The following is a 15908-nucleotide window of genomic DNA, read 5'->3' on the forward strand; positions in this document are numbered from 1 at the left end:
CAGAAACTTTATTAATCTCATAAAACACGGACAGAAACAGCCAAGAAAAATCAGCAGATTGTTGGGAACGTTAGAACAACCTGGACCTGAGGGAGCTGCTTGCTGTTTAGAAACTGGTGTCACAAAGTGAGCGTGTGCTGCAGAGCACCCCCTGTGAGGCCCACTGTGACATCACAGTGACATCACTGCAGAGGAGGAGTCACAACAAAATCAGACTTCCTGACAGGCTGTTGGTTTGAGTCTCAGCAGGACAGACTGAGGCAGAGAGACGGAAATACAAATATATACTTATATATAAACTTTAAAATAGAAATCTCTACAGAAACAGTAGATAACAATAGATACTCTTCATAACATCATAGAGAATAAAATTAGAAACTCTGGAATTAAAACTGAGCTCAATAAAAATGTTTGTCAACCAGGAGAACTATTTAAAATTCTTAGAAAGATCCTTTCAGAAAGCTAATGTCAGCGTCTTTAGAACTAATGTCATAAACTGACCAATCACAGGGAGGGATGATGTCACTATTAAAGTCAAAAATGAGGAGAGTCTTTAAAAAAAGGTTTGACTGAAAATGTTTCCACCCTTCAGGAAGATCGTGAGAGGAACAAAGACAATACTTGAGGTGGAAATGACATCATAGTGGAGGCGGAGCCACAGTGTGAGGTCATCATCTGCTTCCTGTTTCAGATCTTTGTGGAGTTTATTCATGAGCCCTACATTCGTTAAAAAACAGGCTGTAACTTTGATAGAAGAGGAGAAGAAGAGCAGAGAAGTCAACAGATCTTCAGATCATCGTACGAAGACAGGAAGTGATCTCACAAGTAGAGCTTTTTTCTTCTGATTACAAGACTCATGAATCATGATTTTCTTACAATTATCAGATATTTTAATCGCAATTATTAAAATATTTTCAGCTGTTTTTGAGATTTTTAAAGACATTCTCATGCAAGTGTGAGATTGTTTTCTCCTAATTTTAAGTCATTTTGTAAAGAGACTTTTGGTCATTATGAGACAAGAGATGTGTCTTTGTTTAGTGAATAAATGTGCCTTTGGACATACATTCTGCACTAAAATCTCCTTCTCTGATTTCCTTTTATTAACATTTTATTCATGAGATTGTTGTTCATGTCTCATTTTGTTCTTCTGTTGACCTGATTCTGTTGTTGCTTTGATGATACGGAGACGTAGGAAACACAGAAACATCTTCTCTCATTAATGATTAAAAAACTGTTCATGACCGAGGAGACTGACGGAGACGTTAAGAAAATTTAATGTGAACTTCAAGAATTCTGGATTAATTTCATGTGGGTGTTTCAGTTTTTTTAAAAGGTTCAGCCAATCAGGTGACAGCAGCCACGTTTTCATCCAGGACAAACTCTTTGTGGAAACCTCCGACACTTTATCGAGATCGTCAAAGACTTTCTGTGTTTGACAATGATTTCAGGAGCTAACGTCACAGAGGAAACATCAGGATTCACAGCTGAGACCCGTTTCAGGCTCCCTGCCTGTCCAGTGTGAAGGCACCATCACAGTCCAAGAAGCCTTTGCACACTGGTCCTGGTTTTGTGAGTCTCCTGAAGGACTCGCGTGAAGCCCTGTCCCTTCAAAGAGGTAGAACCTGAAGTGGAGCTCAGGTGTTCTCAGGTGAAGTGACAGAGCGACAACGTCAACAAACATTCTGAACTTGTCTCTTTTTTCTTTGTGGTGACAGTCCAACACGACGTCACGTGACCGACACCTACCTGCTGACAAATGCACCTGAGCATCTGAAGGATAATTGGATGGAAAATGAAGACCCTCCCTCAGAGCAGAGGGGGAGGGGATTGTTGAAGTTGGGGCATCAATCGATGTGTCTGGATTGGCTCAGTCACGAGTTTCAGGTGTCAAGTATTGTATGTGATTCCTCTGTATGTGATTGGCTGCTGTCCTCAGAGTGTGATTGGCTCCTGTCCTCAGCATGTGACTGACTCCAGTCCTCAGGATGTGATTGGCTCTTGTCCTTGGTATATGATTGGCTCCTGTCCCTGGCATGTTTGAACATCAGGATGGAGTTGTAGATTTTGAGGGCAGGACCAAGTTTGATTGACATGATCCTGACAATGTCCCGTTGGGTGAGTAGGAGGAAGGCCCGCCCATCGATTTGCTAGACAGACAGAGGCAGGAACCAATCAGATCACAACAGGTTCAATGTGATGCAATAAAATCTACAGCGTCTGACTGATTGTCTCACCTCATCTCTGAATTGTTTGGCCTGTTCCTCACAGCCAGGAAGAGACTCAATGAAGTCTGACACCTGCAGAGGGACGGAGAGAGAGACAGGGAGAGAGACAGAGAGAGAGAGACAGACAGAGAGAGACAGACAGGCCATAGAGACAGAGAGAGACAGAGAGAGAGAGAGAGAGAGAGAGAGAGAGAGAGAGACAGACAGAGACAGAGAGACATAGAGAGACAGACAGAGAGAGACAGAGAGAGACAGAGAGAGAGAGAGAGAGACAGAGAGACAGAGAGACAGACAGGCCATAGAGACATAGACAGACAGAGAGAGACAGACAGAGAGAGACAGGGAGAGAGAGAGACAGACAGAGAAACAGAGAGACAGACAGAGAGACAGACAGAGAGACAGACAGAGACACAGACAGAGAGACAGAGACACAGACAGAGAAACAGAGAGACAGAGAGCGAGAGAGACAGAGAGACAGAGAGACAGAGAGACAGAGAGACAGAGAGAGACAGAGAGAGACAGAGAGACAGAGAGAAACAGAGAGAGAGAGAGCGAGACAGACAGAGAGATTTATTTGTCTTTTTGTTCACTGTATAAAATCAATAATCAGGACATTCACACAAACAGACTAACTGACAGATGTTACAGTGACATCAGCACATGTCCAAAGTGTAGCAGTCCCTCTGCTACAGAGCAGAGCCCCCCCTCATAGCCCCACCTCACCTGGAAACTGTCCAGGTCCTGAACAGCCCTGTAAAAACTGAAATCAATAATCAGTCTGGACTTCACCATTTTCACAAAAACCGGAAGCACGTCAACATTCAAGTCTTCCTCCACCTTCCTCCTCCGGCTCACATACACCGCCATCTTTGCCTGTCCTAAAACAAAGTTCAGCAGCTGTCCTTTGTTTTTCTGTTGGCAAGTGTATTTAAAACCAAAGATAAAAACCTGCTTCGTGAAAACTTCTCCACATCGACTGAAGATGGTTTCCAGCAGCAGAAACAGAGCTGTGAGACGGGAGCACTCTGAGAAGCAGTGAGACACCGTCTCTCTGTGGCTGCAGAAGGGACATTTGTCCTCTACAGCAGCGTTGATCACAGAGAGGAAGGAGTTCACTGCTACAGCGCCATGTAAGATCCTCCACTGCAGGTCTCCATGTTTCCCTGCTAGAGGAGGTTTGTACAAGGACCTCCATGCAGGCCTGAATGGAGGGTTTAAGGACCAGTAAGTCCTCCATGGGGTGTCACTGCGCCCGTTCAGTTTTTTCTGGTTCAGAGTCTTTACCAACAGTTTGTACAGCGTCTTCCCTGAGGCGTCCTCCATAGAAACACCTACAGGGTCGACAGGCTCGAGTAAAGGACCAGAACAGTTTTTAAAACCAGGAAACAGTCTGATGACAGGATACGGGTCTGCACAGTTTGGTAGTAGTGCACCACCACAAAAGTCTTTCAACAAAGTACATTCGTGTCCTGTCAGCTGATGTCTCCAGTGTTGCAGCAGCTGGTTGATGACTCTTGTTGACCTCACTCTCAGCCGAGCCGCAAGTCCAGCAGGGTCGCCCAACCCAGGTCCGGTTAGCTCCACCACCTGGCCCAGAGTGGAAATTCCAACAGTCCGAAGCAGTCTGGACAGAGTGGGTCCACCCCAGCTCGGACTGGTTAAATGTCCTCCAAACAGTACTGGTTCTTGCAGAAGCCAGTAAAGAGAGTCCGCCTGCTGCTGCCTCTGCTTTCTCAGCAAAGTCCACACTGAAAAAACACTCCTGTAAAAGGCTGGCAGAGATGAAATGTTCAGCTTACTGGGGTCCATTAAAAACAGAGACAGACCCAGTCCTAGACCACCACACCGCCTGAGGATGCAGCAGGATGTGGGTCTCCACACCAGGTCTGTAGGTCCAGTGATCAGTCTCTGAATAAACTGGATCCGGAAGGCAGCATCCCTACTGGCCAGATGGATCAGGCCCTGCCCACCTTCCTCCTTAGGGAGAAACAGGACGCTCTGTGGTACCCAGTGCAACCTGTCCCAAAAGAAGTCCACTAGCAGTCGTTGGATGTTTGACAAAAGTGAAGCTGGGGGATCGATGCAGGCCAACCGGTGCCACAGAGCAGAAGAAACCAGGTTATTGACGACTAAAACGCGACCTCTGTATGATGTTTTTTTTAGAATCCACTTCCATTTTGTGAGACGACCTTTGACCTTTTCTAAAACATGATCCCAGTTTTTCTGTAAAAATGTGTCGTTACCCAGAAAGACTCCCAGATATTTCAGTCCTCCTTTCTTCCAGACCAAGCCCCCGGGTAGCCTGAGCCGATCCCCCAGCCTATCCCCCACCATGACCGCCTCACTCTTTCCCCAGTTCACTTTGGCAGAGGATATGGAACTGAACAGGTTAGCGTTGTTCACTAACAGACCGGGGAGGGGGGGGGGGGTCCAGAGATGGTGATCTTTTTGGCCGGATTAACCAGCGGGAGAACAGGAGTGAAGGTGTCCTGGATCACCCCCCCGACTCCACCACCTCACTAACTTTGTCGGTGCTATTGAGGAAGATCACGACGGCGCCATTCATGCGGGAGGCAGACTTCACGCCCCCGCAGCCCCCCACCTGTCCAACCGCTAAACTGGCCTCCTCCACCGAGCAGCTCACTGTGGGCAAAAGTTTGACAGCATGACGACGAGTCAGCTTCTCAAACTCCGCACCACCACAGAGAGAGAGAGTCTCTCTGTGTCTGTCTCTCTGTCTCTCTCTCTCTGTCTCTCTCTCTCTGTCTCTCTCTCTCCATCTCTCTGTGTCTGTCTCTCTCCCTGTCTCTCTCTCTCTCTGTCTGTCTCTCTCTCTGTGTCTGTCTCTCTCCGTCTCTCCCTGTCTGTCTCTCTCCCTGTCTGTCTCTCTCTGAGCTGTACACTGACCTGCTGGATGCTCCAGTGTTGGACAGTCTCGGCGTGGACTCCAGCGACCCCTGGCAGGAGTTTGCGGTGTTGCTCCCAGCAGAGCGACAGGTCACGGCCGGGCTGCGCCGACATGGCCGACAGGAAGACGGACTGGTGGAGGGCGGCCTGCAGACTGGACTCCGCTGCTGCTGAAGAAACAGACACAGCAGAGACAAACTGATCTGGACGAACGACCCTTTACGACCACATGGCAACACCTCAATGAAGAAAGACCTGAATCAACGCCTCAGTGACCAGCTACCACCGAGAGGGTCTGCTTCTCTTTCTCTTGTGTGATACACGGAGGCTCCTCAGGTTTCAGGCTGCTGGTAGTAAAAATGACTAAACGATCATCATTAACAAAATGATCATTTGTTGCAGCTGTACTAGAGAGCAAACGCTCCTGATTTACCATTGGTCAAAAGCAAAGCCCTTCATTCAAAGATGTGACGTCTTTGGCCCTCTGACACAAAGTGACCAAATATTCTGACGATCAATTATTCCTAAAGGTCATTTTCTGTCTTCTTCTGGTGCCAATAGGTCCATATTCTGTTTTCTCTGTTTTAAACGAATCATTGTGTTTTGGACTGTTACACAGACAAAACAAGATATTTTAAAAGGTCAATTTACAGATTAGAGTCATTGATTGATAGAGAAACCAATCAGATCCATCAATAAACGAAAATACTCATTTGCTGAAGCTGTACGCTCAGTATCATGTCCTGCGTGCTGGTCCTGGTCCTGGTTCAGATACAACATTTAAAGGTCAGACGGTCCTGATTCAGACTAAACTGCAACTTCAGATCAGATCAGAGTTCAGGCAGAACCAGGACCACCAGACCCCCTCAAGAACCAGATTTAGCAAGCACTCAATAATCTGTGAAGACTCAACAGAAGACAGAACGGAGCCACAGACAAGAGACCTGTCTGTGGACTGAACTGTCTCAACCCACTGAGACGTGAGACAGGCACCATGTGACGAGCGTCAGCTGATCAATCACCTAATCGGTGATCAGAAACAGGAAGAGCTGAGAGTCCGCAAAGTCTGCTTCTCCTTCAGAGGAGAAAACACACAGCACAACCGACACAGCAGTTACCATGGAGAGCTGTTTCCATGGAAACAGCCTCTTCATCTGCCTGCTGTTTCCATGGGAACACACTGAAGAAAGACAGGGAGGATGGTGAGTGTATTCCCAATACAGCACATGAACAGAATTTATATGTTAGTGATCCTTTACATCATTAGATAATGTCTTTTATCTATCTGTGTCTTCATTGGTCAAATCACACATCTGATCAAAATATGGGATGCATTATCCCCTTTCCACAGGCACAAACCAAGTGCTGGTTCCAGCCTGGTACGGAGTTGGTTCAACTTGTGAACCTTATAAGAACTGGTTTGCACTTTCACAGGCTAAAAAGCCACCACAGATATTTGTCTATATACATCTCCGCTTTCCAAGCAACGCGACTGCCAACTTGAAGCACAACAATGACATCAATGACATCGTATCTCGGCTTTGTGAGTCTACATTGAGACACGACGAGTCTTACCCATTTCTGTTGCTTATGATCGCTATGGACGGTGATTATGTTTAAGAAGAAAGGTGATTAGCTGATTCTTATTAACATTAAGTTGTTAATGTTACTCATTGATAGCCTTTGTCTTTAGCTAGCTACCTAGAATCAACTACACTGGTATGGATCACATTGAATGAATAACACACAAATGTCCATTTTTACACACATTACGGCTGACGGCCAGGTGGAGGTCACCTGTTGTCAGGGCACACCCATGATCTCACCACCACTGGAACACAGTTTGTGCAGAATTTTAAGTCCTAAATCAGAGGGAAGGGAGTATCTCTGGCTGTGATGCTGGACATTATCTGCTCGGTGACCAACCTTACAACCCACAGCCCCCAGTGACAGATTTAAAAGCAAGGAAGACTACATCGCTCGGACTGGCATTACTGGGGCCCCACCCTGGAGCCAGGCCTGGGGTTGGGGCTTGCAGGCGAGCGCCTGGTGGCCGGGCCTCGCCTAGGGGTCCCGGCCTCCAGTAGGCCCATCACCCGCAGGAGGGATCAGAAGGGGCCGATGAGGTGGGATTTGGGTGGCAGTCGTGGGCAGGGGCCCCTACGGCCCAATCCCTGGACTCAGAATCTAGCAATGGGGACATGGAATGTCACCTCGCTGGGGGGGAAGGAGCCCGAGCTAGTGCGGGAGGTTGAGCGGTACCGGCTAGAGATAGTCGGGCTCACCTCCACGCATAGTCTGGGTTCTGGAACCCAACTCCTCGAGAGAGGCTGGACTCTGTGAGGGGAATAGCACCAGCATATCAGAACTAAATATTGGAATACGAGTTTCGCCGCAGATTATGCGTTTATAGAGGCTGCGCATGGATGCCCCGAGTACTCGCAATATACGGATATACGCGCCGCTCCTCTGGGGCTAATTTCTTCAAAACGACAAATACAAATAAGGTCCAGGTTGTAAAAAACCAAAGTTATCCTTTAAGGAAAGGTGTTTCAACGCTTCCTTTCCTATTTCCTTTAGCAAACGCTACACTGGACGATCGTTGCAAAAGGAAAGGCGACAAAGCGTCCGGCGTTCCTCGTCGCGGCAACATTTAAAGTGACGCAGCATTCAGCCGTTCAACCAACAACCAATATGTCACATGACTCATCACAGCCTGGACCGGCCAGAACAAGTTCAGAGGACAACATATCCACAGTTCAAGGTGCGGCTGAGTTATTATATGAACAGACTCGCTGTCAGATCAGAATCAGCGTATTAACAATCACACAGTCTGTCTCTGAAAAAAGGACATGAGACACTTTAATTCAGCATGTTTGAAACTTCATATTGATGATATGATCAGCTGACAAGTCCATCATATTTTCTATGATGATGAAGTGAGGATTCAGATGTTTCGTAGATTATTATGAAATTAGGAGTTGGTTGAAGCACTACGGGCAGCTGGTGTCCCACACTGAAATGGTTCTGATGGGGTGTAAGTCTCCTAAATGAAAGTTTATATGACTCCTAAAGACAGCATGAATGATGCTAATCTGACTTTCAGTTTCAAAGCTGAAGGCTTCAGCTACATCGTGTTTCCAACTTCTCAAACTATGAAGCAGAGTTGTGCAGATATTTGGTTCAGTCTTCACTGAGGCAGGACAACAGACTGGGCCGGGCTCGATGTGGATGTGGAATGGGCCAAAGATGAGAATGAAAGCACAGTTGAAACAGTGAAACCTGTCAATCAGTTCAGTGTGATCTGGGTTCATGGTGACGTATCTTTTCTGAGGAGCTGGTGTGATTGCTTTATTTTGCTGAGTATTTAAATAGTTATTTGTGTTTTTGAGGAAGCTGAATTTTTGGAAATGGCCCGTTGAAAAAGAGAATACAGTAATTGTCTCATGACGTCGCCTCGCGGTCGTATGAGGTCTCCTTCACATCTGTCGTCATGGCGACCATCAGGTGAAGGAAAGGTGTTTAGGAAAAGACACAGGGCGTCACTTTTTAGACCAGGCGTGTCAAACTGATTCCAGAAAGGGCCGTGTGGCTGCAGGTTTTTGTTCCAACCAACGAGGAGCACAGCAGGCCAACCAATCAACATCAAGGGATCACTTAGTTATCAGCTGCAGACTGAGATCAGCTGATTATTTGATTCCAGCCTGGTGTGCTACTCCTTGGTTGGAAAGAAAACCTGCAGCCACATGGCCCTTTCTGGAATCAGTTTGACATGCCTGTTTTAGACTATTCGACCAGACCCAAGTTCTAATGTACCTGGACCGAGGGCTCCAAGGTGAAGCTCCTCCTCTTCCTGTTTCACACGCAGGAATTTGGTTGGCTGAGACAGTCTGGGATGGAGTCAAAGGAGACAAGGAAGAGAAGTCATTCTTCAACACAAACTACAGCAACTCGTCTCTAAGTATGTTCAAACCAGCAGGCAAACTACAATCACTAACTTCCTGTTGTTTTTACCTGCATGCACCTGTTCCTCTCACCTTTATCTCACCTCTCTCCCTCCTCACTGTCCACAGTGTGTAAATGCTTTTAATCTGAAACCTTTTCTACATCACATCCTGCAGCGAGTTCAGAAACAGATTCTGCTGTCAGGAAGTCACACACTCACAACTGTACTGTGTGTGTGTGTGTGTGTGTGTGTGTGTGTGTGTCTGTGTGTGTGCGTGCACGTGTGTCTGTGTGTGTGTCTGTGTCTGTGTTTGTGCGTGCACGTGTGTCTGTGTGTGTGTCTGTGTCTGTGTGTGTGTGTGCGTGTGTGTGTGTCTGTCTGTGTGCGTGTGCATGTGTGTGTGCGTGTGTGTGTGTGCGCGTGTGTGTGTGTGTGTGTGTGCGTGTGCATGTGCATGTGTGTGTGCGTGTGTGTGCGTGCGTGTGTGTGTGCGCGCGCGCGTGTGTGTGTGTGTGTGTGTGTGCGTGTGCATGTTATATAATCAAAGCTTTATATAAACTGTGGATAATCTACTCACAACACACCCACACACACACTTCACACATGAGCCTGTCGTCTATTCTGAGGAGGAGAGAGACAGACAGGTGTGACTGAGCCTCTTGAGGTCACCGTGAAGAAGATCGTGTTTGATAGCTGAGAGTTTTAAACAGCCTGAAGGTGAACGAGAGAATCAGAGTCCTCTATCTTCACCTACAGAAACCTGTCTGTGTGTCTGTCTGTCTCACCTGTCTGTGTGCCTGTCTCACCTGTCTGTCAGTCTTCTTCTCTTTCCCAGAGGAAGCAGCAGTGTCTCGTCTCCGGGCTCTGTCTTCACCTGAACACTTCTTGTGTTCAACAGACAGACAGAATGACAGACAGGTTTAAGGAGAAAGACAGGCAGTTACAGAGAGGGACAGACAGGTAGAGAGAAAGAAAAGAAGAGAAAGACAGACAGACAGGTAAAGAAACACAAACACAGAGACAGTTACAGAAACAGACAGCATACATCTTTCAATAAATAAAATGTAGTTAAAGAACTTTATCATATAGAGCAACAGATAAATCGTGTTAATATTATAAAAATTAAAAATAATTAAAAATAAAATACGAACATTTCACAAAATGTAAAGGACATCAGCGTGTGTTGGCATAAATGATGAGAAACGACATCATCACAGTCTGATGTTCAGTGGTGCTGCAGTTGAACTCTGACAGCTGATGAATGAAGGACCTGTGGTAGTTCCTTCTTACAGGGTGGATGCAGCAGTCTGTTACTGAAGGAGCTGCTGAGGGCCCCCACTGTGTCATGCAGGGGGTGGGAGGGGTTGTCCATGATGGATGTCAGCTTGGCTAACATCCTCCTCTCCCCTACATCCTCAGTGGTGTCCAGAGGACAGTCCAGGACAGATCCAGGTCTCTTTCTGTCCCTCTCAGAGCTTCCACAGCCCCAGCAGACCACTGAGTAAAAGACTGCAGAGTCAACCACAGAGTCATAGAAAGTCCTCAGTAATGTCCTACAGACTCCAAAGGACCTCAGTCTTCTCAGCAGATGGACTTTGGTCCTTCCTGTACAGGACATCAGTGTTAGTGGACCAGTCCAGTTTATTGTTTAGGTGAACACCCAGGTATTTGTACTCCTCCACGATCTCAATGTCAGGTCCCTGGATGCACAGGAAAGAACCACAGACTCCTTGGTCTTGCTGGCATTGATGTGCAGGTGGTTCAGTCCACACCAGTCGACAAAGTTAGTGATGACATCCCTGTATTCAAATCGTTCCCCTGTGATACACATCCAACGATGGCTGTATCATCAGAGACCTTCTGGAGGTGCAGCTGGTTGTGTTGTGTCTGAAGTCCGATGTGTAGAGGGTGAAGAGGAAAGGGGAGAGGACAGTACCCTGTGGAGCCCCGGTGCTGCAAACTGCCACATCCGACACACAGTCCTGAAGCCTCACATACATCGGTGAGGGAGTCGATGGTCCATGCAGCCAGGTGACAGTCTACTCCAGCTCCTTCCAGCTCCCCCCTCAGCAGTGACGGCTGGATCGTGTTGAAAGCACTGGAGAAGTCAAAGAACATGACCCTCACTGTGTTACCAGGTCTCTCCAGGTGGGAAAGGGATCTGTGCAGCAGGTAGATGATAGCGTCTTCCACACCAATGCCTGGTCGGTATGTGAACTGTAGGGGGTCCAGCTCGCTGCCCACCACGTGACGAAGATAGTTAAGTATAATCCTCTCCAGAGTCTTCATCAGGTGGGAAGTTAAAGCTCCATGCAGGAGGGCAGGAACTCCCTCCAGACTGAGGCTCATGTTGAAGATGTGCTGACTCCACAGAGCTGATCTGCACAGTCCCTGAGCAGTCTGGATCTGATGCCATCAGGGCCAGTAGCCTTCCTCATATTCAACCTCTTGAGCTCCTTCCTCACCCTATGTGTTGGAATGGAGAGCGAGAGGTGGGGCAGGTGATCGCTCCTGTTTGGGGGGGGCTGAGATGATTTTCAGGCCCCTCCAAACCTCTCTGGTGTTGTTCCCCTGCAGGCGCTCCTCCAGCAGGTAGATACTTTATGAATCTCCAAAGAGAAATTTACATGTTCTGGGTTTTGAGTTCAGGGGACGCCCAGGGTTTGTTGTCTGGGAAACACCGTCCCTTCCTGGTCGGCACAGTGTTCCCAGTCGGTGGTGCCAAAACAGTCCCTCAGTGCCCTACTGGACTCCTCTGACCATGTCTTCACATACCTAATGGTTAGTCACAGGGGGGAGTGTAGTCAGTTATTGCGATGACGTGCGAGAACTCCCTCAGCAGGTAATACGGCCGAATGCTAACAGCTAGCAGCTCAGTGTCTCTTGTGCAGCGCTGCTCCTTTACACTGATATGCGCTGGATTACACCATCTCTTGTTCACAAACATCATTATGCCCCCACCCTTCCTCTGACCGCACTCCGTTGCTTGCCAGTCGGTTGTCAGCAGATGAAAATAATCCAAAGTGACATGCGTGTCCCGCTTGAGTTCGTTCAGCCACGTCTCCGTGAAACACATGACGCTACACTCCCAGTACTCCCGCTGCAGTCTGGTTAGCGCCATTGGCTCTTCCATCTTGTTAGGGAGAGATCTCACATTCCCAATAATAAGGGACAGCATGGATGGTTTATACCGTCGTTGCTTGTCCCGGCGCTTTGCTCCAGCTCTGCCTCCTTATCGCCGCGGGGATCTCTGGTCTTTCCGCTGGGAGTACGCTTGTGTTGATTTTGTAGTTTTGTTGCACATGAATGTGATTTTACACAAAGAGGCAGAGACTCAAACAAACCTGAGGCTGCTCTAACCAAACATTTGCTTCAGTATGAAAAAACAGTTCATGGTTACCTGTCTGACTCGCCGCCATGGTGATATATGGTGACAGGAACAAGGGTGATGACTCTCTCTCCTCCAAGTCTATCAGGAAGCACCACCTCCTTACGCATATTAATGTCTGAGTATGGACAGCCGAAGGCACTGTGAAGAGACAACGGAGACATGACTCAGCAAGACAAAGCATGACTCAGACAGAAGAGACGTGACTCTGCAGACAGAGACTTGAGGAGGAACTCAACAGTCCAACAGAGTGGAGCACAGAGTACAACCTGCTGTTCAGCGCCAGCAAAACCAAACCCAGCAGACTGCAGAGCTGCTGGACCAGCAGACTGCAGAGCTGCTGGACCACCAGACTACAGAGCTGCTGGACCACCAGACTGCAGAGCTGCTGGACCACCAGTCTACAGAACTGCTGGACCACCAGACTACAGAGCTGCTGGACCAGCAGACTGCAGAGCTGATGGACCACCAGACTACAGAGCTGCTGGACCACCAGACTACAGAGCACCTAGACCACCAGACTACAGAGCTGCTGGACCACCAGTCTACAGAGCTGCTGGACCACCAGTCTACAGAGCTGCTGGACCACCAGACTACAGAGCTGCTGGACCAGCAGACTGCAGAGCTGATGGACCACCAGACTACAGAGCTGCTGGACCACCAGACTGCAGAGCACCTAGACCACCAGACTACAGAGCAGCTAGACCAGCAGACTGCAGAGCTGCTGGACCACCAGTCTACAGAACTGCTGGACCACCAGACTACAGAGCTGCTGGACCACCAGACTACAGAACTGCTAGACCACCAGACTACAGAGCTGCTAGACCACCAGACTACAGAACTGCTGGACCACCAGACTACAGAGCTGCTGGACCACCAGACTACAGAACTGCTGGACCACCAGACTACAGAGCTGCTGGACCACCAGTATACAGAGCTGCTAGACCACCAGACTACAGAGCTGCTGGACCACCAGTCTACAGAGCTGCTAGACCACCAGACTACAGAGCTGCTGGACCACCAGACTACAGAGCTGCTGGGCCACCAGACTACAGAACTGCTGGACCACCAGTCTACAGAGCTGCTGGATTCAAAGTTTCCAGTGATTTCTACAATAGTTTCAGTGAAGACGTCACTGACAGACGAAGTCTTCAGAATTATTTTATTTTTCCCGGACGAGGACATGTGTGTGTCCTGAATGTTCGGTGTGTGTGTGCTATGAACGGCTGCAGCTGGCTCCTCATTGGTCCTCGGCTATAAACTGAATCAAATCATGACCCCCCAGGTGTGTGTTTACCTGTGGTGTCCGGTATATTTGGCTCCTTTAATGTGTCCAACTCCTCTGCAGCCCGGAGTGGGACAGACACCCTGAGAGGGGGAGGACAGGGGGGACAAACCTGTCTCACACACAGAGAGGAAGCACAAACATTGTTAGACTGACAGGTAATGCTCAGGTATATCTGCCTCAGTCTGACCTGTCTGTCTCTCTGTCCTGTCTGTCTCTAACCTGTGTCTGACCTGTCTGTCTCTGTCTGACCTGTCTGTCTCTCTGTCCTGTCTGTCTCTAACCTGTGTCTGACCTGTCTGTCTCTGTCTGACCTGTCTGTCTCTCTGTCCTGTCTGTCTCTAATCCATCTGTGTGACCTGTCTGTCTCTGTTTGACCTGTCTATCTCTGTCTGACCTGTCTGTCTCTAACTCATTTGTCTGACCTGTCTTTCTCTGTCTGACCTGTCTGTCTCTAACCCATCTGTCTGACCTGTCTGTCTCTAACTCATCTGTCTGTCTCTAACTCATCTGTCTGACCTGTCAGTCTGACCTGTCTGTCTCTAACTCATCTGTCTGACCTGTCTTTCTCTGTCTGACCTGTCTGTCACTCTCTGACCTGTATGTTTGATCTGTCTGTTTCTCTCTGTCCTGTCTGTCTCTAACCCGTCTGTCTGATCTGTCTCTGTCTGACCTGTCTGTCTCTGTTTGACCTGTCTGTCTCTAACCCATCTGTCTGACCTGTCTTTCTCTGTCTGACCTGTCAGTCTGACCTGTCTCTCTCTCTCTGACCTATCTGCCTATAACCTGTATGTCTCTCTCTGATCTGCCTGTCTCTCTGTATCTGTCTGACCTGGGGGGGGTTCCAGTGGGTGTCCTGTTCGCTGACACCAGCCGACAGGATGAAGGTCACAGAGGTCGCTGTCACACCAAACATCAAATTGCTTCGACCAGCCGTCATAATGAACCTGCGGGTATACACACCTGGTTACATCATCACATGGTTCATGCCATCTCACAGGTACGCAGACAGACAGACAGACACACAGTACCTTCACCCTGTAGTCTTCTGTAGCTGTTATCGTGGCAGCGCGGATCAACATGGGGTTCCTCCTGTCAACTGCCTCAAGTTTCTGGTTTACCAGGAAACCATGTGGAGCTCTCTGATTGGACAGAGGCAAAAACACACCTGTCCATCAACGTGTGCAGTTCACTGATTGGACCTTAGAGCTGTTTAAAGCTGAGTGACAGCTGCTCTACCTCCTCCTTCTCTTTCTTTCCTCCTTCACCTTCTTGTTTCCTTTTTCACCTCATCCTCTCTTTCATCAACTCTTTCATGTCGTCTCTACTACCTTGTTTCCTTTTCTACACCTTGTTTCCTTCTATACTTCCTCCTTTCCTTCTTCAGCTCCTTGTTTACTTCTCTTCCTCCTGGTTTCCTTTTCCACCTCATTCCATCCTTCTTTCTCAACCTACTTTCTTCCTTTCCTACCTCAACCTTTCCTTCTTCAACTCCTAGTTTCCTTCTCTACCTTCTGCTGCCTTTTGCATTTCCTTCTTTCCTTCTTGACCTTTTCCTGATCTAACTCCTACTTTATTCTCCCATCCTTATTTAATTCTCTCCCCACTTGTTTCCTTCTCGACCTCACTCCTTCCTACTCTACCTCCTTGTTTCCTTACCAGGGTGAACGCTGAACTGGGAGCAGCGATGGAACCAGTTTCAAGCAGGTATTCTTCCCACACAAAGTTCTCTGGGTTAGGATGACCTGAAAAACAAATGTACTCATTAACCAAAAGTACTCACAGTACTTCAGATTACCACAGGGAAAGGACTGAGTGTATATTGTAAGTACCCTGTGGAGCGGTCAGAGGTCTCCCCTGTTCTTCACACCAGCCCACAGGATGGATATATGGACTGCTGCTGTCACACCTGATCGATCAATATGACCATCAAGGCATCAGTATACAGTGTCAGAGCATCAATACATCATCACAATGATAATAATTATAATAATTAGAATCATGTCAATTACTGAAGAAAATGTGTGCTGCATCTGAGGACAATAAAGTTCTGTAATTGGTGCTGATGCAGCCTTGCTAGCACAGTAACCTGAAGTTGATTTGCAGTGCCAGCGAGAGTTTAATGACATTTCACAGCAGTGTTGGTGATTCAAGGCT

At 48.0% G+C, this 15908-nt stretch overlaps 1 protein-coding gene across 3 annotated transcripts in view; it reads right to left on the minus strand.

Annotated features, from left to right (window-relative positions):
* LOC121623802 (lethal(3)malignant brain tumor-like protein 4) overlaps nt 1-15908 on the minus strand; it is a 25641-nt gene continuing 9733 nt past the window's right edge. For 2 of the 3 annotated variants that reach the window (XM_041961253.1, XM_041961252.1), the window contains 11 exons: nt 15584-15660; nt 15411-15496; nt 14783-14893; nt 14584-14698; nt 13764-13863; nt 12479-12607; nt 9885-9962; nt 8949-9022; nt 5133-5302; nt 2235-2297; nt 1-2147 (listed from right to left, as the gene is read on the minus strand). In XM_041961253.1, the coding sequence (XP_041817187.1) occupies nt 1881-2147; nt 2235-2297; nt 5133-5302; nt 8949-9022; nt 9885-9962; nt 12479-12607; nt 13764-13863; nt 14584-14698; nt 14783-14893; nt 15411-15496; nt 15584-15660 (1270 nt within the window). In that variant the 3' untranslated portion in view covers nt 1-1880. The remainder of the gene's footprint in view (nt 2148-2234; nt 2298-5132; nt 5303-8948; nt 9023-9884; nt 9963-12478; nt 12608-13763; nt 13864-14583; nt 14699-14782; nt 14894-15410; nt 15497-15583; nt 15661-15908) is intronic. The other variant, XM_041961254.1, reaches the window with a different exon arrangement.

This window comes from Chelmon rostratus, chromosome 20, assembly GCF_017976325.1.
Source record: "Chelmon rostratus isolate fCheRos1 chromosome 20, fCheRos1.pri, whole genome shotgun sequence".
Classification (NCBI taxonomy): domain Eukaryota; kingdom Metazoa; phylum Chordata; class Actinopteri; order Chaetodontiformes; family Chaetodontidae; genus Chelmon; species Chelmon rostratus.